The 25,009-nt window shown below is 41.9% G+C and overlaps 1 protein-coding gene across 3 annotated transcripts in view; it reads right to left on the reverse strand.

Moving 5' to 3' along the window:
• Positions 1–25,009, reverse strand: part of LOC140560842 (receptor tyrosine-protein kinase erbB-4-like) — a 504,706-nt gene that overhangs the window by 85,899 nt on the left and 393,798 nt on the right. For 2 of the 3 annotated variants that reach the window (XM_072685445.1, XM_072685443.1), the window contains exons 13-18: positions 23,603–23,735; positions 20,296–20,367; positions 15,112–15,205; positions 7,352–7,506; positions 5,087–5,131; positions 1,377–1,509 (exon numbers count right to left, since the gene is read on the reverse strand). In XM_072685445.1, coding sequence (XP_072541546.1) covers positions 1,377–1,509; positions 5,087–5,131; positions 7,352–7,506; positions 15,112–15,205; positions 20,296–20,367; positions 23,603–23,735 — 632 coding nt within the window. The remainder of the gene's footprint in view (positions 1–1,376; positions 1,510–5,086; positions 5,132–7,351; positions 7,507–15,111; positions 15,206–20,295; positions 20,368–23,602; positions 23,736–25,009) is intronic. The other variant, XM_072685446.1, reaches the window with a different exon arrangement.

A 25,009-nucleotide genomic window follows, 5' to 3' on the forward strand; every position in this document is an offset into this window, starting at 1 on the left:
TATCGCCTCAGATTTACCCAAGACTCCCAACTCTCTGACTCAGACTTGCCCTTCACTGAAAAAGAGTCAGATTCACCTTCTGCTGACTTAGAACAAGACTCAGACTCACCTTTCACTGACTTAGAACAAGATTTAGACTCAACCTTTTCACTGACTTAGAACAAGACTCAGACTCACCTTTCAATGGCTTAGAACAAGACTCAGACTTGCCCTTTAGTTACTGACAAATCGACCTCAGATTTAGCCAAGACTCCTAACTCTCTGACTCAGACTTGCCCTTCACTGACTTAGAATGAGACTCAGACTTGTCCTTCACTGACTTAGAACAAGACTCAGACTCACCTTTTACTGACTTAGAACAAGACTCAGACTTGTCCTTCACTGACTTAGAACAAGACTCAGACTCACCTTTTACTGACTTAGAAAAAGACTCAGACTTGTCCTTCACTGACTTATAACAAGACTCAGACTCACCTTTTACTGACTTAGAAAAAGACTCAGACTTGTCCTTCACTGACGTAGAATAAGACTCAGACTTGCCTTTCACTGACTTAGAACAAGACTCAGACTCAATTTTTCACTGACTTAGAACAGGACGCAGACTCACCTTTCACTGACTTAGAACAAGACTCAGACTTGTCCTTCACTGACTTAGAACAAGACTCAGACTAACCTTTCACTGACTTAGAACAAGACTCAGACTTGTCCTTCACTGACTCAGACTTGTCCTTCACTGACTTAGAACAAAACTCAGACTTGTCCTTTACTGACTCAGAACAAGACTCAGACTCACCTTTCACTGACTTAAAACAACAATCAGACTCACTTTTCACTGACTTAGAACAAGAATCAGACTTGTCCTTCACTGCACGTGACTCAAGTCAGACTCTGATTTACCCAAGACTCCCAACAAGACTGACTCTCAATTCGACTTAAACTTGACTACCTTTCACTGACTTAGAACAAGACTCAGACTCACCTTTCACTGACTTAGAACGGGACTCAGACTCACATTTCACTGACTTAGAACAGGACGCAGACTCACCTTTCACTGACTCAGAACAAGACTCAGACTCACCTTTCACTGAGAACTTGACTCAGACTTGCACTTGACCGACTCTCAGTCTGACTCAGATTTGAACTTGACTGAATGATAACTTGACTAGACTTGTCCTGACTCATAACTTGACTTCACTTACTCTTGACAGACTGATGATGTAACCTGTCCTTTACTGACTTAACCCTTGACTCAGATCTGATTCCAAGAGATTAGATTTTGGCAAAAATAAAGGCACTGTGGCAAGAAATTAGATTTGTGCCACTTAAACCTGAACATAGCCAAGACGAAATCCATGAAGAAGAAGAGACTCTCCTACCTCGGTCTCCAGGAAGCGCCTCAGTGCTCTTTTCTTTTTGATGCTTTTCCGTCTCACTGACACGGCCACGCCCAGCGCAACGATGACCACAACAAACAACCCTCCGATAACTCCCGCAGCGATCAGGGGAGTCCTAAAATACAATCAAAAAAATGTAAAATTCAGCACAGCACTTCAGTTATAGGTTGGATTGGAGGTAATATGCAAATGTGCCTATTACATTCATCACACCCACGCTGAATTTCAAACAGGGGAATTAAGTAACAGAAGGAGATTTACACTGGTTTGGCTTCTTTAAGATCAAAATAGAAGTGAGAAAAAAAGATGAACTCTGGAGTGAACTCAGAGACTGGTCCACATTTCATAAGTGGATGAAGTTCTGAGAAGGTTCTGAATGTTCTGAGATACTAAAGTCAAGGTTCATCAAAGTCTCCACAGTTTTCCTTTCATCCTCCATCAGTTTCTGTACTCTCTCTCTCTCTCTCTCTCTCACTCGGTCTCTCACACTGTCTCTCTCTCTTCACTCTCTCTCTCACTCTCTCTCTCACTCTCATACACTCAGTCTCTCTCTCCCATTTTTTCAGGATGGCATTATTAGTATGACTGTCCCAACAGCAATGTTGCCAAAGCAACATTATATATATATATATATATACATATTATTTTGTTACTTTATATATTATACATATAAAATAACAAAACATATTTGTTTATATTCTTATTTACAATTATTCTGTAGGGGTGGGTGGGATAAGGGTGTATTTTTATAAGGGTGTGTTTTGATGTGGGTGGGGTTAAAAATACGGTGGACACTGTTAAAAATATAATATCCTGGAGGAACTTCTTAAAGTGCTTTGAGGAACCATCAAGGAACCTTTTTCTTCTAAAAAAAACTTTTTAAGGTTCCTCCACACACTGTTAAAAGAATAAGATCATTGAGGAATGTGTAAGGCTTCTTCCTCTTAAAAGGCGCTTTGAGGAACCTTCAATATTTATTTTAGAAGAAAAAAGGTTCCTCAAAGCACCTTAAGAGGAAGAAGCCCTACATTTTCCTCAATGATCTTATACTTTTAAACAGTGTGTGGAGGAACCTTCAAAAAAAGGGTTTTAGAAGAAAAAGGTTCCTCAAAGCACCTTAAGAGGAAGGCGGCGGCCGCAGGTTGCCACATTTTTGCAGGCGAAAGTATAAATGTTTTAAATGGAGTGAGAATTTCCAGATGTGGTGGATGTTTTTAAGATCTTGTGAAATTTTGTGGACCCCCCCCTCCCCCCCATGTCTCTATTCATCTCTCTGCATTCCTCTCTATACCTTCCTCTCTGGGGCCCAAAGCATCTTAGTGTTCAGATGATCTTAACTGGTAAAGAGAGAGAGTTCACTGTAAGGGTTGTTACACATACACACACACACCACACATCATTCTCTCCCATCACACATTTAATAAACTGATAAACGAGAGCGAGATTTGAGCAGAAGGTGAAGACGTGAACTGATGAAGAGAGTCGGTCAGGTTGGAAGAATGGGTCTCAGATTGATGAGAATTAGAACAAATATTTCACTTCAGTCCACTGATGAGAGAGAGAGAGAGAGAGAGGTCTTGACCTGCTGGTGGATCATCTGTTGTCCACAAGAGAATCACTCTAGTTAACTCAGTATTGATCCCACACACACACACACACACACACACACACACACACACACACACACACACACACACACACTTGCCACTGAACTCGAGCATGTGAGTGTCTGTATGTCTGTGTGTGTCTAAGTGCTGCAGCAGTGCACACTATATGTTGGACATCCCCTCCTAACGAATGCATTTAAGTACTGTAGGTTGCACTCATTGCTAACACAGATGTGCAAATGCACACACACAGCTTGTCTAGTCCCTGTAGAGAAGAAAGTACTGCCAGTAGAATGGGACCCCCTGGAGCAGATAAACATCATGAACCAATTGGCTCCATGCTGCCTAATGCCAGGTGTGGGCTAAGGGGTGTAAAGCATTGAGCTGTGGAGCAGTGGAAGAACTGTGTTCTCTGGGATGATGGATGGTGGTGCTCCATCCAAGTACTTTTGGGATGAGTTGTGGAGTTGAGGATGATGAGCTGGGGTGGTGATCAACATCCAACATCCTGACCTCACTAACAAATGCTGTTGTTGCTGAATGCAATCATATCCTCACATCAATCCTCACCCAAAATCTATAAGAAAGCCTTCTTCTCTGGACAGTAGAGACAGTTGCTCCAACAAAAGCAGGATTAACATTTTTTATCAATCTATCTTGATTTCAGAAGAAACCATGAATGAACAGGTGTCCAAATACATTTGTCCATATAGTGTAGGTTTCAAATAAATAAATCTGTATGTTTAATAAATGCAATGATTATTTAAAAAGCTGCGTTGTGTTAACTTGTGCTGTGTTTATCTAAACTGGCAATGGGCCAGATACTTACAGCACTGTAAACAAACAAACAAACAAACAAATAAATAAACAAGAGTGTGAATGTTACCGAATGTTACTTAAAAGCTGCAGACGAATGGAGTGGTGTTAAATGGTGACTGATTAAAAACATAAAATGAAGTCATAAACATAAAAGTTTAGGCCACGCCCACTTGCTCTGTGTATGTGTGTGTGTGTGTGTGTGTGTGTGTGTGTGTCCTGATAGTACCCATGCGGTGAGGCTGGTTCAGAAGTACTAAATGACGACAACATAAGGTAACTGAATGTGTGCCAGAACTAGGAGACCGATTACATGTTATAAAGGGTTTATAAAGCATTTATAACATGTTTATAAAGTGTTAATATGGTGTTTATAAAGCTGAAACAGTAACAGCTGTGTGAAGAGGCAGTGTCCCTTACAGCTGGGGTGTGTGTTTGTGTGTGTCTTTGTAGCAGTCCCATATCCCATTAGTATGTTTGCTTCACTGCCCATTTCATTCCCCTGCCAGCCGTATGTGTGTGTGTGTGTGTGTGTGTGTGTGTGTGTGTGTGTGTGTGTGTGTGTGTGTGTGTGTGTTTAATACCATGGTGTATTTGGAACAGCAAATCCATTTGCTCACAGCAGTTAGTGGCGTTTTGTTCTTTTTCCCCCGCGAGAACAAAAGAAAGTGCTATCAATTTATCAAACGTGCTGTAGAGCAAACGTGCACACACACACACACACACACACACACACACACACACACACACACCTACACTGTGCCCCCACAGCAAGCCATTAATCACAAGTGTGGCCTAGTCATTGGATAACTTTCCCTTTTCCTTCTCTAACCAATCTCTCTCTCTCGCTCTTGCTCTCTCTCTCTCTCTCTCTCTCACCCTCTCACTTCTTGTCTCTCTCGTCCTCTTATTGTTTCTCTCTTTCTCCCTCTCCCTCCATATCTCTCTCTCCTCTTCTTAACCCCCCTCACTCTTTATGCGTCTTGTCCTCTTTCCATCTCTCTCTCTATCTCTCTCCCTCTCACTTCTTCTGTCTCTCGCGCTCTCTCTCGTCCTCTTACTCCTTCTCTTTCTCTCTTCACCCTTCTCTCTCTCTCTCTCTCTCTTTCTCTCTCACTCTCTCACTCTCTTTCTTTTTAAAAGACCCTGGAACACGGGTGTCAAGCAAGAACACCTCAGGTCCATGTAATTGAAGTGTATGTACGCGTGTGTGTGTGTGTGTGTGTGTGTATGAAGACGTTTATTTACATATGAGGAAAAGAAAAGTACCTGTCAATCATGCCAATGCAGTCCTGAAGTCTGGGACCTGTACATCTGAAACAAAACACACAAACAAAAGTGTAAACAAACAAACAAACAAACAAACAAACACATAAACAAAAACACATCTCTGACCAAACTTCACTTTTAAAAATATACATTCTCATTCTGAAGAAAGAAAGTAGTGAGATCTTGTCGGTGAGCTAGTCTGAAGAACAGAGCTCGGTTCCTCCAGGTTTCTCCTGGACGCCCCCCAGTCCAGCCAGCACAGCGTGGAGGATGTGTTCAACTCCATCAGCAGCAGCAGCAGCAGCAGCAGCTCACCTGATTTACCATCATTAAGCCCTGATTTACCAGATAAGCAGCTTTTTAACTCTTTAATTTTCAGTCAAAGAAACAGACACAGAGAGGGAAAGAAAGGAGAGAAGAAAAACCCTCCATCCCTGCATCCCTCCTGCCCTCTTTCATTATCTGTCCATTCTCAGACCCAGAGGAACGCTGAGATTCCATCCGAACACGTCCACACGTCTCAGCGCTGCTGAAGGAGACACTGCAGATCGTTTGATGATGCATTAAGCCTCGTTCTTTTAATCATCCCTCCGTCTTTCTCCCTCACTTCCAGTCGTTCTCTTCTCCTCTCCCCAAGATCAAAGGCCTTGGGCCACTCGTCAAACTGATACAGTGTGCTCCAGCCCGTCAGCCAACACCCCGCTGGAGCCCAGCAGATGAAGGGCGTGTGTGTGTGTGGAGCGTCGGCGGCTGGAGGAACTTTGATGTTTGAGAAGGAAAACCAGAGAGCTTGAGGAAAGAGGCTCGGGGTGGAATTCTCTGACCTCTGAACGATTCAATTCATTTGCGATTCTGAAGGAAATGATTCAGTGAATCATAATCTCAAATTTCACCACTATTCCGAGTCTTTTGGTGAGATTATTGCTGTTTAGGAACTTTAGAACATCATTGAACCTCAATAGTTTAACCCCTAACCCTGGCCCTAATCCTAAAACTAACCAAAATCCAGAACACAACCCTAACCCTCATCCAGGCCCTAATCCTGACCTTAAACTCAACCCAAAATCTATCCCAGCCTTATGCGAAACCTAACCCAGGCCCTAATCCTAATCTCAACATCAACCCAAAACCTAATCCTAACCCTCAGCCTGGCCCTAATCCCCAACCTAAAACCTAATCCTAACCCTTATCCTGGTCCTAATCCTAACCCTCACCCTGGCCCTAATCCTAACCCTAACCTCAGCCCAAAACCTAATCCTAACCCTCACCCTGGCCCTAATCCTAACCTCAGCCCAAAACCTAATCCTAACCCTAATCCTGGCCCTAATACTAACCTTAGGATCAACCAAAATCTAATCTCAACCTCCACCCATCCTAATTTTACCCTCAACCAAAACATAATCCCAACTCTCATTCAGTGTGCGTTGTAAACTGGCCCTAATCCTGACCTTAACCTCAACCCAAAACATAATCCTAACCTGTATGCTGGTTCTAATCCTAATCCTAGCCTCAACCCAAAACCTAATCCTAACCATAATCATGACCCTAATTCTAACTTTACCCTCAACCAAAACCTAACCCTAACTCTCATTCAGGATTTAACCCTGGCCCTAATCCTAACCTTACCCTCAACCCCACACCTAATCCTAACCCTCATCCTGGCCCCTTAATCCTAGCCTAATTCAGTTAATCTCCAGTTCCAGACTGGTCTAAGCAGCAGGTCTACAGCAGCTGGTTGAGGATGTTGAGATGGTCAGTATTAGAGCTGTTAGATGATCAGTGATTTCTCAGGTGAACATCTACAGATCTGAACCTGGACTCTCCAGATAAAGTGAAGAACAGCTGGATTCAGTAGAAGTCTTCAGTAACAGTCTCTTGATGATCTACTGAATGTTCAGATGCTGCTACATCACTGGGATGTTGTTGGTACTGAGAGTCTGATGAGTAATTATTTCATATAAAGGACAAAGGCCCACTCTAAATGGTAGTGGTATTTCTGTCTTTGTATATTTTATTTCATTTTTATTTAATTATATTTTATTTATTTCTTCCTTTGATCTTTAGATTTGATCCATTCTGTCTTCTGCTGCTGTTTCACAACTGCTAGGTGTGACATATATGAAAGTATATGCGACAAACAACCGCTTATAAGGCTAAATAAACACTGAGGATAATATTCATGTGGTAAACATGGGTAGACATGGGTTTATAACACACACACACACACACACACACACACACACACACACATATATATACACATACCCCTGTGTGCAGTTGACGTGGCAGGGGTGGCACTCGTTATTGGCCTCTGCGTATTTGAAGATGAAGCTGTTGGCTCCCTGAAGGCCGTCGGGACATTTCTCCACACAGTTGGGACCATCCTTAAAGTGCAGACACTTTACACAGTGATCAGGACCCTGAGAAACAGAGAGAGAGAGAGAGAGAGAGAGAGAGAGAGAGAGAGAGAGAGAGAGAAGAGCAAAGAAGACGCATAAAACACCAGCAACCAGGCCAGGGATAATAACCATCCCTCACTGCCCACACAATGACCATAACAATGAGGCCGGCTGGATTTATAGTAGTAATATAGGCGGGCGGAGGCGGAGGAGAGGGGGCTGCGAGGGGACACACTGAGTTAGGCTGGATATCAATAACGGCACTGTTACCACAACCTCATCAACGCTGCAGGACAAGCTACAACTCACACACAATCTGCCTCTACACTCCTTTCTCTCCGGTTAGGGGTCAGAGAGAGACGGGGCAATAACACAACCTTCAAAGCACCACCGGCATGGTTCACATCTACAGACATAGATATTTATATTAGAACTTTTTGTTTTGGAGACTATGGAGTGGAGAGCAGGCTCTGAAAACACACTGATCTATTAAAAGGGGCTGATCTTGACAAATGGACTGGTTTAATAGACTAATTTGGGGAAAAGAAAAGTTTCAGAATCATTCAACCCCTTCGTGACAAGCGTCTTTAGCACCTTTGGCTGTTAAGAACGGCTGCAAACGTAATGCTTAGCCTGAAAACCAGCTTCTGGCAGCATTCCTGAGGAATCTTTGCCCATTCTTTGTGGGCAGTGGCCTCAAGTTCCCTGATATTCTTGAGTTTTCTGCTGCAGCCGCCACCTTTAAATCTCCCCAAAGGTTTTCTATGGGTCAGGCGATTGTGCCGACCACACCAGAATCTTCCAGGACATCTTCTGAAACCAATCCTTGGTGGACCTTGAGATATGCTTGGGATAATTGTCCTGTTGGAAGGTCCAGTGAAGCCCAAGGTTCACTGTTTTCTCCTAGGGATAGGATCCTCCTCAGCATTGAGCTGTGGAGCAGTGGAAGAACTGTGTTCTCTGCAATGATGTTGGAGCTCCATCCAATACTTTTGGGATGAGTTGGGGAGTTGCGGATGAGGTGGGGTGGTGATCATTAATCACTAATGCTGTTGTTGCTGAAAGCAATCAAATACTCATAGTAATACTTCTCTAAAATCTAGTAGAAAACCTTTCCAGGACAGTAGAGACAGTTACTCCAACAAAAGCAGGATAAACTCCCCTTGATGTCCTTGATTTTAGAGGAAACAATGAACGAGCAGGCGTCCCAATACTTTTATCCATGAGGTGGTTCTACAGTAATGAGGTTGTCAATTGATTACTCTATGAAGTGAGCTTTTTGGGGGTTGGTGTGGTACACCAGACCTCCCTGTCGATCTTCCTGAAGCGATTTTTAAAAACTAGATGTGTGAATCTGAAGAACCACTTCTAAATTTAAAGGACCTTCACATGATATAAGTTTCTAGACAGCTTACAAACTTTCTCTAGGATCACTGATCAAAGCCTAGAGCCATTTAGGAGTCTTTTGTTTGGACAGCGCACCTTACAAGATAGGTGGACCTCATAAAGTGGCCATTGAGTGGAGATACAAAGTAGATGTTTCTTATAAAGTGGATGTTGGGGGTAGATCCATGGAGCTGCTCAGAACGAGGAAGCATTCCCCACATTTTCAGCCATGCAGCTCAGATGAAGTGCTCCTCCAAGGCTAGTTCAGCTAGCAGGCACCATCAATCTCCTCTTTAATGGATCTGTTGCTGAGGCCACCTGCTGCACCGAACTGCTCCCATCTCTTCTCAAAGACAAATCTGTTTGGATTTCATCATCTATCAGGATAGAAGACATTTTTTAAGCTACTTAATTGTTTCTGCAGGCATCCACTTTCCTCGCAGTTGGATCCTACAGCCTTTCGGTTCTGTACGAAAGACATTTATTTACATTTATGGCATCTGGCAGATGCTCTTATCCAGAGCGTCTTACAATTGAATCATATTGCAGAAGAAGGCGAATGTAGCATTAGGAGTCTGGCCCAAGGACTCCTACTGGTAGAGTCTGGTGTACTTTCACAGGTGGACAATCGAACCCCAGTACCTTTTAACCAATGATACTTAAAATCTCTCTCTTTGCCTTTCTATCAACTCTGTATTTCCACCAACCATGGTGATTAAATCTGGCAAAACACTCTAAAAGTAGGAGCACCCACTGCTCCACCAGGCTGACAGGCAAACAATTTAACTGCAGAAGTGGTCTCAGACCTACAGTTTAGGGCATGTTGCAGCTTTCAAATTCTGCCCACCTACATCTTATGCAAGAGGTTTAACCCCTTAATGTAGAAAAGCATATTACACAGTAACTACAGGGACTTCTGTACAAACTGGTGGGGCTATTCTCTGGTAACAGAAGTACGTAACAACACTTTCGCCCTGCCGGCTGGATGATTTGCTGTTTAAGGGGTTAATGTTTAATAGGGTCGCTGTTGTGCAAAAACCTTACAAATACCTTCAAAATAAAAACTTTGCAGGAGGAGGAAAAAACTTTGTTAACTTTGAATGGAAGTCAATGTAAAAAGCTTTTAGTCCAAGTCATTTTGGAGCATTTCTATTGGTCCTTTCATTATAAAATTTGAATATATACCAGATTCACATTATGTCAAAAAGTGAAAAATGGTAAAAATTGAGATTGAGATTTATTCATTATTATTGTTAAGACCCTGGGGGCTCTCTCTCTCTCTCTTTCTCTCTCTCTCTCACTCTCTCTTCCTCTTCCTCTTCCTCTTCCTCTCCCTCTCCCTCTCCCTCTCCCTCTCTCTCCCTCCCTCTCTCTCCCTCTCTCTCCCTCTCTCTCTCTCCCTCTCTCTCACTCTCTCTCACTCTCTCTCACTCTCTCTCACTCTCTTTTTTCTAGGATCAGTGACTACAGGATTGTGATTAGGTGCTAAGGGGCTAAGATTCCTGTAGGGGTTAAAGGCTCTTCCAGTGGACACATTTGTGCCATTAGCCAATACTGACCAGTCCAAATGCAAACATGGCTTGTTTCCTGGCCTGTGTGCTTGTCTATTTGTGTAAGTTTGCTTAAAAGAAAGCAAGGGCAGCAAGGGATGGGTTTACATTTTTGTCAGAATATTGGTAATATTCTGCTGGTTAATTTCCAGGGCGGTAGGTGTAGCATTGTATTTTGTGTTTCTGTTAGATTAGTTATTTCCTTTCTTGTTTGATTGGACTTTAGTTCATTCCAAAGCCATTTGCTAGCAAAACTTACAAATGCACTTGAACGCTTCAAGGCAGCCTTGTTGGCTTCACATGAGAGCCTGCTATGCCTGTGAATTAATTCCAAAAAATGTCTTGACTGAACAAGCTATAAGAAATAATTGCTGATATTTACTTGCCTTAACTGTTCAGTCTGAGGCTTTGGTCTGCTGGTTGGGTTGGCTTTGGCCTAATTGTTCTATACAGCCTTATACTTTTACCCCTAGACTGAGGTTATAATATTGCTAACACAGCTCTGAACAACTTTTTACAAAACGAGTTTCAAATACTAATTCTCAAAGCTGCCTGCAAAAATAAAAAGATTTTCATAATTAGCTATAATTTAACAGTTTATTAGTGTGAATAGCAGCGATAGTGCAAATTAACTGAAAGCGGCTGTAAGCATATTAAACATGTCTAATGCTAACAGGTCTAGCATAATGTATAGGACACGTAGCTTAAGTTTGCACCATTTCTGCATTTTTTCTTATTGTCTGACAACTTGGAGAGCTCCACACTGATGTTTTATAACATACACTATATGGACAAAAGTAATGGGACATATGCACCTTCTTTTTTCTTCTGAAATCAATAAAGAAAGAACATATCATGCTTTCATTGGAGCAATTGTTTCTACTGTCCTGGAAAGGCATTTTGTAAACATTTCTGTGAGATTTTGATTGCATTCAGCCACAAGGGTGTTAGTCAGGTCAGGATGTTGGAGGATCATCACACCACCTCATTTCAAAAGTATTGGATGGAGCACCATTATTTTAGAGAACACAATTCTTCCACTGCTCCACAGCTCAATGCTGAGGGTCTTTATACCCCTCTAGCCCTCGCCTGGCATTAGGCAGCATGGAGGCAATTGGTTCATGTTGATCTGCTCCAGAGAGTCCTATTCTATTGGCAGCTTTTCTCTACAGGCTAGATAGGGTGTGCACATGCATTAGAAGGGGTGTCCACAAACATTTGGACACAGTGTATCTTTACTCATTTGGTTCGAGTGGTTGTTTGGAAAGTGCTACAGTTTGTTACACTCTCAGGAGGGTTGGATATATGGATGCATGGCATGAATTTATGATCTATTGAACCAGACGATATATTTTTTATATAAATGTAATAAAATATAGAAATTGATTACTCTGTAGACTCTGGAGGAAGTGGAGCTGAACTGTGAGAGATTACACACTGTCCAATTGCCTCTCTCACAGGTCCACAGATTGATGGCAAGGCCAAAGTTCCAGGATGGACGTGACCTTCTGAATTCGACACACTCATATACCAGGTTAAGCAGCATTAGAGCCTCCTGTTCCTGTCTATTCCCCACTTAACTGAGCAATAAAGCACACTCTCCAAGTTGGACTAGCCCACTTATAGACTCCTTTAGGTCTGGCTTTTGTCAAGCTGTTCTACTCTAATAGCATTTTAATGTACGTTCGGAGACCTGGGCTGGAGTAGAACTGTTAAACATCTACAGGTACAGCTTTTTTCACAATTGCTGTTTATGTGCAAGTTGGTGAGGAGTAGTGGCTAACTACACCGCCTTTCCCATGGCTGACTGGAGTCAGATTCCCCAGCTGGGCAAGCCCACTGCACTACATCAAACGAGTGCTTGGGCAAGACTCTTAACACTACATTCTCATACCCCTCTATTCAAACATCAGTCACTGTGGAGAAGAGCATTAGCCAATGCAATTCAACAAACTGCAGCACTTTCCACACAATCACTGAAATAAAATAAAAAAAAGATACACTAAATATTCAAATATTTGTGGACACTTCTTCTAAAGTGTAAACTCAGACCTCTAAGTCACATGGTTTCTCCTTATGGACAGAGCTGAGGTTTGAATATTTTTGATATAAGACTATTATATGGGTTTTATATTATTTACAAGAGCCTTTAAAGGTGAATGTAAAAAAATAAATTCGAGAAAATGCCCTTATAGACTCCAGAGGGTTAATTACTCTAGTAATTACTAGTTAATTACTAGTTAATTGTTTTATTTTTGTTTTTGAATGTATTGCTCTTTACTCAGAGCACTAACAAGCTTCAGTTATTTTATGCAATTATTTTATTTATATTTGTTGTCTAGTGCTTTTTATCTAAATTAAATTCTGTAATTTAATAAAATAATAGAATCTCAAAAACTAATGATATGTTTAAAAAAATAATATAGAGCAGTGTTTGGCATGGGCGCTTCATTAAAATATATACATATTTAATTACTTTAACATTTTGTCAGTTTTAATAATTGTATTAAATTATTGTAATGATATGAGTAAAAAAATAATATAATAATAAATTAAAAACAATTTTGGACAGATGTTTCATTTTTTAGGAAACAGTGGACTAAGGTTATCTTTTCTTTTTAGAAAAATAAATTATAAATATTTCTTTAAAATAATTGAACATAAATGATAAAAAAAAATATATGAGTAAAATAATAAAGAGCAATAAATTCACAAACAAAAGTGTTTGTTATGGACATTTACTTTTGAAGGAAACAGTGGATTTGTTAAGGTTTAGTTTTCGTAAAAAGAAATCATGGCATTACTTTACAATAATTTAAATTGCAGATATGAGACAGTGTGAAAAACCTTCAAATTTCTTACCACTTTTACCATCAAGTGCAGGTCCTTTAGACCTCTCTCTCACACCTCTATTACAAACAGTGTTCTTCGATCAGTCAAAGAGTGCATTTTACTGATTCTAAAAGGTAGTGTATGAGTATATAGTCGTGTATATGCACAAATCGGTATGTGTGTGTACAAAAGTGTGTGTGTCTGTATGTAGGATCATGATAGTATCATGGAGTCCCATAAAGCTTCGAAACCATTATGTTATCTGAAAGACCTCCTTGTGTGACTAGACTGGAAAGCATCCACAGGACTTTGGAGCTTCTGAGAAACACGGTTAACCCATATCACTTCAGGCAGTTTAGAAAAAAGAGCGAGTGTGTAATTCTTATCACCCTCATAGAAGTTAAATCAGCTAATTCATCTCCCTCCGCCGCGTCTCTTTTGGCCAGGATTAGCCAACTTAAGCTACTCGCACACTAAATTAACGAGAGGCAAAATCAATCCCACAGCAGCAAAAGTACATTTCAGCTGGGGATTCAATTAATCAAGGGTTGTGTGTGCATGTGTGTGTTACGCTCCAATCCAGAGCCGTTTGTAGTCAGAGCCAAACGAGACTGAAGTGCATGCTAGCACTCGACCAACCCAGCCTGCAGTACATTACAGTACATTACAGTAGATTAGAGTGTTTTCTAATGTGTTATGCAGCATAACTCATTCAATTAAGGATTTTTATATACAAAATAAACCCAATCATTCAGGTCAAGTACTACAGTGGACACATGGTATCCACCCAGATTATAATTACAGCCCAATCTAATGTATAATCCTGTATCTTACAGGATAATGTAAAACCCTTAGCTTTCACTAGAAGTCATTTTGGAGCATTTTTATTGGTCCTTTCATTATGAAATTCTGACTCTGTGATCTTTAGTGGCTCAGCAGTATTAAGCTGCCCTCGAGTTCAAATGCCCAGCCATGTCACTTTGCCATCAGCAGCCAGAGTCCTAGAGAGCACAACTGGCCATGCTCTCTCCAGGTGGGTAGATGGCACCCTCTCTCCTCATCACTCTTAAGTGATGTCAGCGGGCACAGCTGTCTGTCAGCTGGTGCGGCAGAGCTTTGGACACCCAAAGCTTTTCTCAGAGAGTGTTGGCTGCCTGGCAATGCCGCATCAGCATCAGTTTGAAAAGAGGAGGTGGCTGGTTTCGCATGTATCGGAGGAGATATGTGCCAAGTCCTCACCCTTCTAGTGTTGAGAGCATTGCTAGTGCTGGGGGGGGGCTACGAATGGGTCGGTCACTTGGCAGTACCCAACTGTGATCTTCAAATGAGTAAAGAACCTTTGCAAAAGCTCTTCACACTCACACACCTCTACTTCAAACATGGTTCTTAATGGAACCAATAGAGACTCCTCTATAGCATTGCTGAAAGAACCATCAGAAGCACCTTTAGTGTAGAAGCCCCAGGTGATGGGTTTAAATGGAGGTGGATACACAGAACAGTTCTTTTTTCCAACATTTACTCTTATGTAGAAGCAGAAGTGTCATTTGACAATACTCAGAGAAGTCTAAACACTGTGCTGAAGCTCATGGAAGTGGGTAAATGGAGCCAGCTACTACCAACCTCTGCTCATCTGAGCTGTTAGAGTAGAATCAATAGAAATTGGATTTCAAAGTACGAGACTGATGAGACCTTCACTACACTTCTCAAAGCACACCTTTGGGGAATGTGTTCTGAAGTACCTTGGATGTTGTATTTGTCCGAGATGTTGAGTTTTTATTACAGGATTTTAGAGGAGCAGATGAATCGTTTGAGAAGCCAAATGTTTCCAGTAGAGAAGAGAAAGAGAAGTTAAACTAACCGGTCCAGTGCAGGTCAGGCCATCGTCTTCTGCCCTCTGACACTGAGCATCACACTCCAGACACACAGAGCCATTAGCAAACTCCCGTACATCCCTGCAAAAGAAAATAAGAGACGTTTAGAGCAACATCACTGAAAGATTCCAGATATCAAGATGTTGCGAGTGATATTCTCCCCTCATTCAGTCATTTTGGGAAGACCTATCGGCACCATACTGCCTAATGCTAGGCGTGGGCTAGAGGGGAATAAAGCCCCCCAGCATTGAGCCATGGAGCAGTGGAAGAACTGTGTTCTCTAGAATGATGGTTAGTGCTTCATTCAATACTTTTGGGATGGGATGAGTTGGGGGGTTGGAGGTGAGTTGGGGTGGTGATAATCCAACACTCTGACCTCACTAACTCTTGCTCTTGTTGAGTACAATCAAATCCTCACAGTAAAGCTAATCCAAAAACTATAAGAAGGCCTTCTTCCCTTCCTACAGTTACTCCAACAAAAGCAGGATAAAACATGTTTTAATATCATGGTTTTCAAAAGTAACAATGATCGGGCATATGTCCCAAAACTTTTGTCCATTTATTGTATGTGGCCAAACTCTACAGGACATCATTTTCTGTTTTTACCCTGCTTGAGTTTTTCTCCTTACTTTGCTCTTCTACGCTACACGAAATGCCCTAAATAGTCTTTCATCTGGAACACTGGACTCACTCTGTTAGCAGTGAGACCCCCCATGGTTCTTGGGGCAAGCATGAGAACACCAAATCACATACAGTTGTTTATGCCAGTGATTCTCAAACCAGTCATTAGGACCCACCCGGATGGTCCACAAAACATAGGCAAAAAGCAAAGTTGACCATCTGGAGAACCCTCAGGGCTAGTTTGAGAATCACTGGTTGATGTAAACTAATAATTCTGTGAAAAATGAAGCATCTAGAAGATCTTTCTTTCTGCTACAACCCTGAGGAGGAGAGAGGAGGTTAACACAGGGTAAATACAAGTGATAGAAGTTGATTGTGGCTCCTTTCATCCTACTAACATTCTAACGTCATTAGATGTCGATACGTTGTTGGTTTTAAGTCAGGAGTTAATGTCAAAAGTATTGGGACACCTGCTCATTCATTGTTCCTTCTGAAATCAAGGGTATTAAAACAGTTCATCCTGCCTTTGTTGAAGTAACTGTCTTTACTGTCCAAGGAAGAGTTTGTACTAGATTTTGGAGGAGCATTGTAGTGAGGATTTAATTGCATTCAGTGATGAGAGAGTTAGTGAAGTCAGGATGTTGAACGATCACCACCCCACCTCATCCCTAACTCCCCAACTCATCCCAAAGGTATTGTATAGAGCACCAACCATCATTCCAGAAAACCCAGTTCTTCCACTGCTCCACAGCTCAATGCTAGAAGGCTTTAAACCCCTCTACTAGCCCACGCCTGGCTTTAGACATGGTGCCAAAAGGTTTGCGTTTATCTGCTCTGGAGAGTCCTGTTTTATTGGCAAGACTTCTCTACAGGAACTGGATAAGCTGTGTTTGTGCATTTGCACATATGTGTCAGTAATAGGTGCAACTTAAACTAGATGAATGCCTTCATTAGAAGCAGTGTCCACTAACATTTGGACATAGTCGGCTTGACGTCAACTCAAGTGTGGTTTTTGAGGGATATGTGACTTTGATTTCCAATCAACGTTGGAGATGTCTTCGGCTTTGGTTGCTCAGAAGACTAGGATGCTAATCCAGGTCATGCTGCTTCGGCATCAGCAGCCGGAGCCAGAGGCGGCACAATTGGCTGTGCTCTCTCTGAGTGGGTGGATGGAGCTCTCTCCCCTCATCACTCCCATTGTGATGCTGGCCGGCACAGGCGTCTGTTGGCTGTATGAGAGCTGGAGATCTGGCTAGTCCTCAGAATGCATTGGCTGCTTTGTGGCACTGCATTGGCGGCAGTCCCAAAAGAGGCAGTGATTGACTTTACATGAATCGGAGGAGGCAAGGGCTTGTCCGTACCCTCCTAGTGTTGGGAGCATTGCAAGTGGTAGGGGGGAGTCTTAGTGTGTAGGTGGGTTCATTGGCTCAGCTAAAATGGGGAGACAATTGGGTAAAGCGTCCGTCCGATGTTAGAGTCTAGCACATTTCTGACGTTGTATTGACTTCTGGCGCCTGCTGGGGTGGTCACTAATGGCTTGCTTCAAATCTGATTACTGCTGACCACAAACACATGAGCTTCCCGCATTCACTTCAGACTAACAGTCCTTCAAATTCAATCAAACTGCCTACAGACATTCGAAAGTCCAGCAGCAGCGGCCACTAATAAAACTCATTCAGCACTTTGGAAGCAAGAGCACTGTAACTTCAGGCTGCGACGCCCATTTGAGAGAGTAATAGAGGGAAGTCTGGCACGGATTTGATTAGGAACTCTTCCAAAGAGAGAGAAGAAAGAAAGCAAGAGACAGAAAAAGAGAGAGAGAAAAAGAAAGACAGAGGCTGAGTGGAAGGGCGAGAGAATGAGTGACTGCCATGTGGTTCAGTCACTTTCTATTAAACGGGGCCTTGTCTCCACGGGGGGAGCGAATGAAATAAGAATTAATTATTCTTTATCAGGGAAGCCCAAAGCATGCTGGCTGGCTCTGATGTAAGGCTTGGAAGGACCATGTTATCATTTAGAGCCTTTTATTGCCCTCCGCATGCAGAGAGGGACTTCAAGAGCTCCATAGGGCAGTGCTGCTTTAGTCCACTCTCTTCATGAAGCAGCTGGCCCCGAGATACACAAGGCAGCACTTCTGCTTTCTGATCTAGAACTAACCACAAATATCCTAACATCCTGGCCACTTTATTGGAAACCCTTGCCTTGTGGCTTCACTTTGGTGGTGTACAGACAGAGGAGAAGCCCATCTACTCATGTATGGTTTGTGTTAGCCATCCTGTAGAACATCAGAGCTGCTCATGCTGGGGTATTTTTGGATGGTGGACCCACTCTGAACCTAGCAGTGATACTGCACAGCTATTCTGATCATATACATACTACCATACCACTACCATGTCAGGGTCCCTGCTGTGCTGAGAAGGTTCACCACCCAAGTGTCCTCCTAAAAAAAAGGTACTGCCATAGATGAACTGTGTATGTAGTAGAGATGTAACACATCACAGACACTTATACATACACTATATGCCCAAATATCTGTGGACAGCCCTTCTAATGAATGCACTCAGTCACTTTAAGTTGCACCCATTGCTGACAAAGATGTGCAAATGCACAAAGACGCACACACACAGCTTGTCTAGTCCCTGTAGAGAAGTACTGCCAATAGAAGAACCTAATGGCATCTTGCCTAGAGGGGTATAAAGCCCACCCCCCAGCATTGAGCTGTGGAGCAGTGGAAGAACTGTGTTCTTTGGAATGATGGATGCTGCTCCATCCAATACTTTTGCAATGGGTTGGAGAGTTGGAGATGATGAGGTGGGGAGGTGATCATCCAACATCCATGTCATCAACTGTAGAGGATTGTAGAGACAGTTACTCTAACAAAATATCCCTGATTTCAGAAGAAACTATGAATGAGTAGGTGTCCCAATACTTTTGTCCATATGGTATATAAAGGCTCTTCACACTCACACTTCTTCATACTTTATTACAAACATTGTTCTTTCACCAAAAGGTGGTTATTCTATGGCATCACTCAAAGAACCCTTTGAAGGACATTCAGTTTAAGGGTGTAATGTCCAGTCGACGGTAGTCCTGTGGTCAGAGACTGACCAGCGATGGAAGGGGTATACTGCTGTAACAGTCTGTAACTATTCACCTATAACTGTGGACCTACAAGGGAGATGGACTTTATAACAAGTGGTGAGTAAGTGAACGTACAAGGTAGGTGTTTCTAATAAAGTGGACAATAGTAAGTGTTTGGGATACAAAGAACATGTAAATCCTGTAAGTGCACACACACACAACCACACACACATACTAATTTCTGCCTTCCTGTGAACTCCACATGCATGGTGCTGGTAGGGAGAGGTGAGGGCAGGCAGGAACGTGACCAGTGATGTCCCGATCTGAAAGGTCAACATTGTAGCCAACATTAACCCATTTCTAAAGTTTGTCATTTTCTCATCACTCAGACCCCAGACTGCTGCAGGCTGATGGGGACCCGATGCTTTCCTCTGAACGCGTTGGCTGAAAAGAGGCGCTAGTGCTGGGGGGTGTTACCAACGGGTGGGTCAATTGGCAGTACCAAATTGGGAGAAAAGTAAAATGTAACTCATCTGGAGGCAGATTTAAATCCAATAAACAAAGACACTGAACCAGTCCAATTCCACTCTGCTGGGGGAACGGCCACTAATGACCATGCTCTGACGCTGGCTTAGGCAGCTTCATTGATTGATTTCAATGGGAGCTTTTTAGTGTCATCAGGAGTTAGAATAAAGGGCTAGGCTTATTATTCAGTTTTTAATTTTCAATCTTATATTTTCCTACCTAATTTCTCTCTGTCATGTCTCTAGCATATGTCTGAGAATGTGCTTTTCTGAAATTCAAGCACTTATCATAGAAGCTAATGAGCATGTGCGCTGAAGCAACAGTACACTACAGATGCAGCAAGATTTATTATTCTTACAGATTTTGTCTTAAAATCTAATACTATGAATTATTCAGCATTGACGCAATGGTGTAAATATTATGTAAGGTATGTTGTTAGACTGGGGAACTGACGTCTAGGCCCACATAAAGTTCTAATGAAAGTTCTAGTAAAAGTTCTACCAGGCGACTCTAATTCCTCAGCCAACCACCAGCGTCCATCTGCGTTAAAACCCTGTAATTACACACTTTTTTTGCTGCCATTTCTTTCGTATTCCACCCCACTGCCACCAGTTTTGTCCCAACAGCCGCATGGAGGCCGGCTCTGCCCACTGCCTCTGCGTTTGGTAGGATCTGCGAGAGTCCTGATGATGTGGGGCCTACACCAAAGACAACTGCTTTAACTAGCTAACATTGTTTCCATCTCATTATCTGTCAAGATTCAATTTACGAATCTTCTGGTAGAAATGGAAATAAGGGACACTAGGTTAGTTTTACTAACCTAAAAACTTCATATCTGACTTGTTTTTGAAATTAAATATTAAATAACTAAAAAAAACACTTGATCGGGACATCCATAGACATAACAGTGCTCCGGTGGGTTTGGAAAGCAGCCTGTGCCATACCTCTCCACACCTGCCTCCCGCTTCTCCAGCACGTATGGCTTGGTGAGCTGCTTGGGCCTAGAGCCAGCCATTCTGCAAGGCAAAAGAGTCAGGTCGGGATACATACACACACACACACACACACATACACGCTCCGAGGCCTTGCCACAGATGGCTTCTGATGTGCTTCTGCTGATTAGCATCAATCAGCCAGTGACTGCAAGGGTAAGAGCAGACCTTCACATCTTTCAAACACACCCAGTCCTGACAAATGGCACCAGGTAGTGGATCGACTGCCTTCCTCCGCTTGTTCTTACAAAGTTGTTCTAATGGTGAAGTCCAGGCCAAGTCATAAACTCATCATATTGTAAAATTACACTAATTTAAATATGTAAAAAAATAGATGTTTAGATGTTTCATGTCTGAGGAAGATGGAAGGTGGGGAAACCTAACGTCCGCTAAATAACACGCCTGCATCTTTTTCGACACAACAAACTGATAAAAACAAAAAGTTACTCTGTTACCTTTATTATTATTATTATTATTATTATTATTATTTCAGGTTGGTGCTGGGTTGCAGGGCAACAGACTTAAGAAGTACACTACATGGACAAAAGTATTGGGACACCTGCTCATTCATTGTTTTTTCTAAAATCAAAGCTATTAAAAAGAGTTGATCTTGCTTTAGTTCGAGTAACTGTCTCTACTATCCAGAGAAGAATACTTTCTACTAGATTTTGGAGGAGCATTGCTGGAGGATTTGATTGCATTCAGCGACAAGAGTGCTAGTGAGGTCAGGATGTTGGATGATCACCACCCCGACTCCCTAACTTATCCTAAAAGTACTGAATGAAGCTCCACCATCCATCATTCCAGACTACACAGTTCTTCCACTGCTCCACAGCTCAATGCTGGCCCACGCCAATAGCCCACGCCTGGTATTAGGCAGCATGGAGCCAATAGGTTCATGTTTATCTGCTCCAGAGAGTCCTATTCTATTGGCAATATTTCTCTACAGGGACTAGACAAGCTGTGTGTATGCATTTGTACATCTGTGTCAGTAATGGGTGCAACTTAAAGTAGCTGAATGCATTAATTAGAATGGGTGTCCACAAACATTTGGACATGTAATGTACTTCTATAAATCGTTCCTTTATACATATTTCACTGTCTCTATAGGAGAAGCACTGAGTGTGTGTCTAAACACTCTCTACATTCTTAAAAATAAAGGTTCTATGACTGCCATAGAAGAACCACTTTTGGTTCCAAAAAAACGTCATGTCTTCAGACGATTATTACGACCATGGTTCTTCATGGAATCAAAGAACCATTTGAAGCACCTTTATGTATAATGTCTGTACGCTTCTGTACATCATACAGGGATGTTTGAGGAGGATTTACAGCAACAAACAGGGAAGATATTGGAATTAGGGCTGATCGCCTATTCTGTTTGAGTTTCTACAGCTTACGCAAACTATCGTCTGCTACTTCTGTGTGAATTTACTCTGCCTCTTAAAACCAAGTGTAAATTTGTGCTATCTTGGGAGGCTTGCTTTAACAATTGCAGCAGAGACAGTATCTACACATGGGCATGGACCTTGATGACATGCTAAAAGAATATCTGCCAACAGAATAGCACTATTTAAACTCTCAGGGATCTCTTAAAGTCTACTGACTCCCATGATATTGGTTTTATTTTTCAGTACTTTCCAAAATCTATGCTTTTGAGTTGGAAAGAATAACATTATTGTAGAAGGTTCTTCTTGACAAAGAACTTCACTGGTTAACAGAGCTCTCTTTTCAGATTGCTTATTTTTTTTGCTGTTGTTTTTTCGTCCCAAGCTTGTTGATGTCACTGTAGTTTCATGACATTGCTTAACCTCTTACACCTTAGGGTTATTATTTATGTATTAACTATTAGAAACTATTGAGAATTATTTAGTAAACCACTTGGTTTCACATTTCCTGGGGAGTCCCACAGGGTTCTATTCTGGGGCCCATAAAATTGACGCCAATTACATCAGTAATGTAGTAATTAGAGTGATGAAGTGTGGCCTTAAATTCAGGGTCTAAGGGGTTAAACTCTGTGCATCCATGTGTAGTGTAGTTTGGTGACCTTGTCGGTAGTTTATCAACAGCTTTAGTAAACTAAACGTTTACCTCAGATGCCTTTAGAGCATGTATAGTGGTTATCTAGGCACATTCAGTCTGACACTATATCTGGCCCTGAGTGTGTTTGTATCACTATATATTTTCCAGCAGATCTCTGCAGTACATCTGCAGTAAATTTGAGTCTGAATGGGGAGAACCACACAAATCCAGTCTGCTCTCCAGCCACACATCATTCAGGGACATTTCTCACTGGTGGCTGGGTCTCAAGTAGGATCTGTGTCCAAGCCCGCTGCTTCATGCACACACTGTAATTTATTTCTGAGCTGTGCCAAGCACACATTCCATTACTGCCACTGGCTATCCGAATGCAGACGGTGTGCCGCTGCGAGGCTTTTGTTGTTGTTCAACCAAAAAAGATTGTCAGAAAGACGAGTGTCTGCTTCTGATCCCCTGAGGCTGGGACCAGCTCCAACCTCAGCAAGACACACCTCTGGTCAACATGAATGTACATAACCACAGGCAAACTTCATTCCAATGACGTTATAGCATACAGGTAATCCAATCAGAACACTTCAAGGTTCATATATATTTACTTACAAGCTGATTGAAACACAAGTAACTTTACAGTGTAGAGCTTTTTTAAGCATGTGAAGAAGCACAAGAAGGGAAGAAGAGGGCTGATTAGAAGAGAACAGTAGGGAAAAGGGTTGAAGAAAAGAAAAGAGATGGAAAGAATAAAGAGGAAAAGAGAAGAGATGTGAGGAGAGAAGATCAGAGGAGAGTAGAATGGAGAAGATCAGAGAAGAGAAGAAAAGAGAAGAGACCAGAGATCATAGAAGAATAAAGAAGAGATCAGAAGAAATGGAGAAGCGAAGACTAGAGACAATCAGACTAGAGAAGATCAGAGAAGAAAAGAGAATAGATCCGAGAAAAATGGAGAAGACTATAGAGGATCAGACTAGAGAAGATCAGAGAAGAGATCAGAGAAGAATGGAGAAGAGAAGACCAGAGAGGATCAGACTAGAGAAAATCAGAGAAGAAAAGAGAAAATCAGAGAAGAAAAGTGAAGAGTTTAGAGACCAGAGAGGAATGGAGAAAAGAAGACTAGATAAGATCAGAGAAGAGATCAGAGATAAGAGAAGAATAGCAAGGTTCGAATAGAAGTGAGATAAAAAGAGAAAAAGAGACTAGAGTCAAAGAGAAGAGAAGAGCTCACCCATGGTGAAGGTTGCAGGACTCCACACAGGTGCGCCCCCTACTAAAGAATCTACAGGACAGGCATTGGTCAGGTCCTGGACCCCAACATCCACCGTCTGAACACAGCGGGTCACAGATCATCCTCTCCATGACTAGAAAAAAACAACAACAAAAACATGTATAACTTTAATTCATGATAATTATCCAGTAGAATATGCATTACTTCAAAATGTGCTTTACTATTCATTAGAAACATATAATAATACAAATCGACTATTAGAAAACTCTAAACATCCAGTAGCTCCACTTTTCTGGTACACAGTGAGAGACTAAGCTCATTCTTTTGATGTAAAATCCAGAGCTTACAAAAGTCAGCTTGGGACAGTAGACTTAATGTAGTACAAATAGTCCAAAGTTACCCCTGAACTAATTCACTTCCAGAGACAGGAGTCAGCACTAACACCAACACGCATTCACAATGCCCAGAGGGTCCAAGATATTTAATGAGTGCAATTAAAAGACATTTTGTAAGAACAAGATTAGAGCTCATTTTAATGCATTTTGCAGGACTTAAGTCGATGTTTAACATTCATTCCACCACCTGGGTGCCAGAATAGAGAATGTATGGTCTTGATGTTGGTTTTCCATTCATCTTGAAGGTTGGCAGGTCAAGCAAACGGCAGGGAGCGAATGGTTTGGGTTTGGACTACAGCATATAGAATGACAGGTCCATTTCTGGCATCAGGGTTTTAAATCAGATGGGTACAGTGACAGGAAACCAGCAAAGAATACGTAGCACACTCTAAGCACAAAGGGTTCTAAACAGTACTGAGGAAAATGGCTCTTCAACTAATAACAATACTGGAACCCCTTATGGTGCTATAAAGAACTCTTCTATAGAAATGTTCCTTACTGCTCTACAAAAGGTTTTCCACCAAGAACCCTTTAATCAATCAAACAACAATTTGAGTATCCAAATGGTTCTTTAAGGTCTCGTGGTTCTATATGGGTACAGTGCCTTTACTAAAGCCATGGCTCTCAAAGTGGGGTTAGCTTCCTTCTGAGCCAGCATAAACTTATACAAGAGCCAAAAGAAACATGATAAGCGATATTCCCCAACCTCACTATGCACGTCACTCAGTAACAACTAAAATCGTCCAAATATGAAGTTCAGCAGTGACATCATCCAGTCTGGTTTTGTTGAGTGGGGCCCAGGAATCCCCAGGAGTCTGTGACACATAGCCAGGGGGTCTGCAATTTCTTTCTGAGCCAGCACAAACTTTGACATGAGCCAAAGTAAACATCACTATGCTCATCTGTCAGTCAATCAACTGAAATCCACTAAATTTGAAGTTCAGCAACAACATCATCCAGCCTGGTTTTGGTAAAAACAGTGACAGTAGACTGTAGTAAATCTGCAGTCTTG

Source organism: Salminus brasiliensis, chromosome 8 (genome assembly GCF_030463535.1).
Source record: "Salminus brasiliensis chromosome 8, fSalBra1.hap2, whole genome shotgun sequence".
NCBI classification, from domain to species: Eukaryota; Metazoa; Chordata; class Actinopteri; order Characiformes; family Bryconidae; genus Salminus; species Salminus brasiliensis.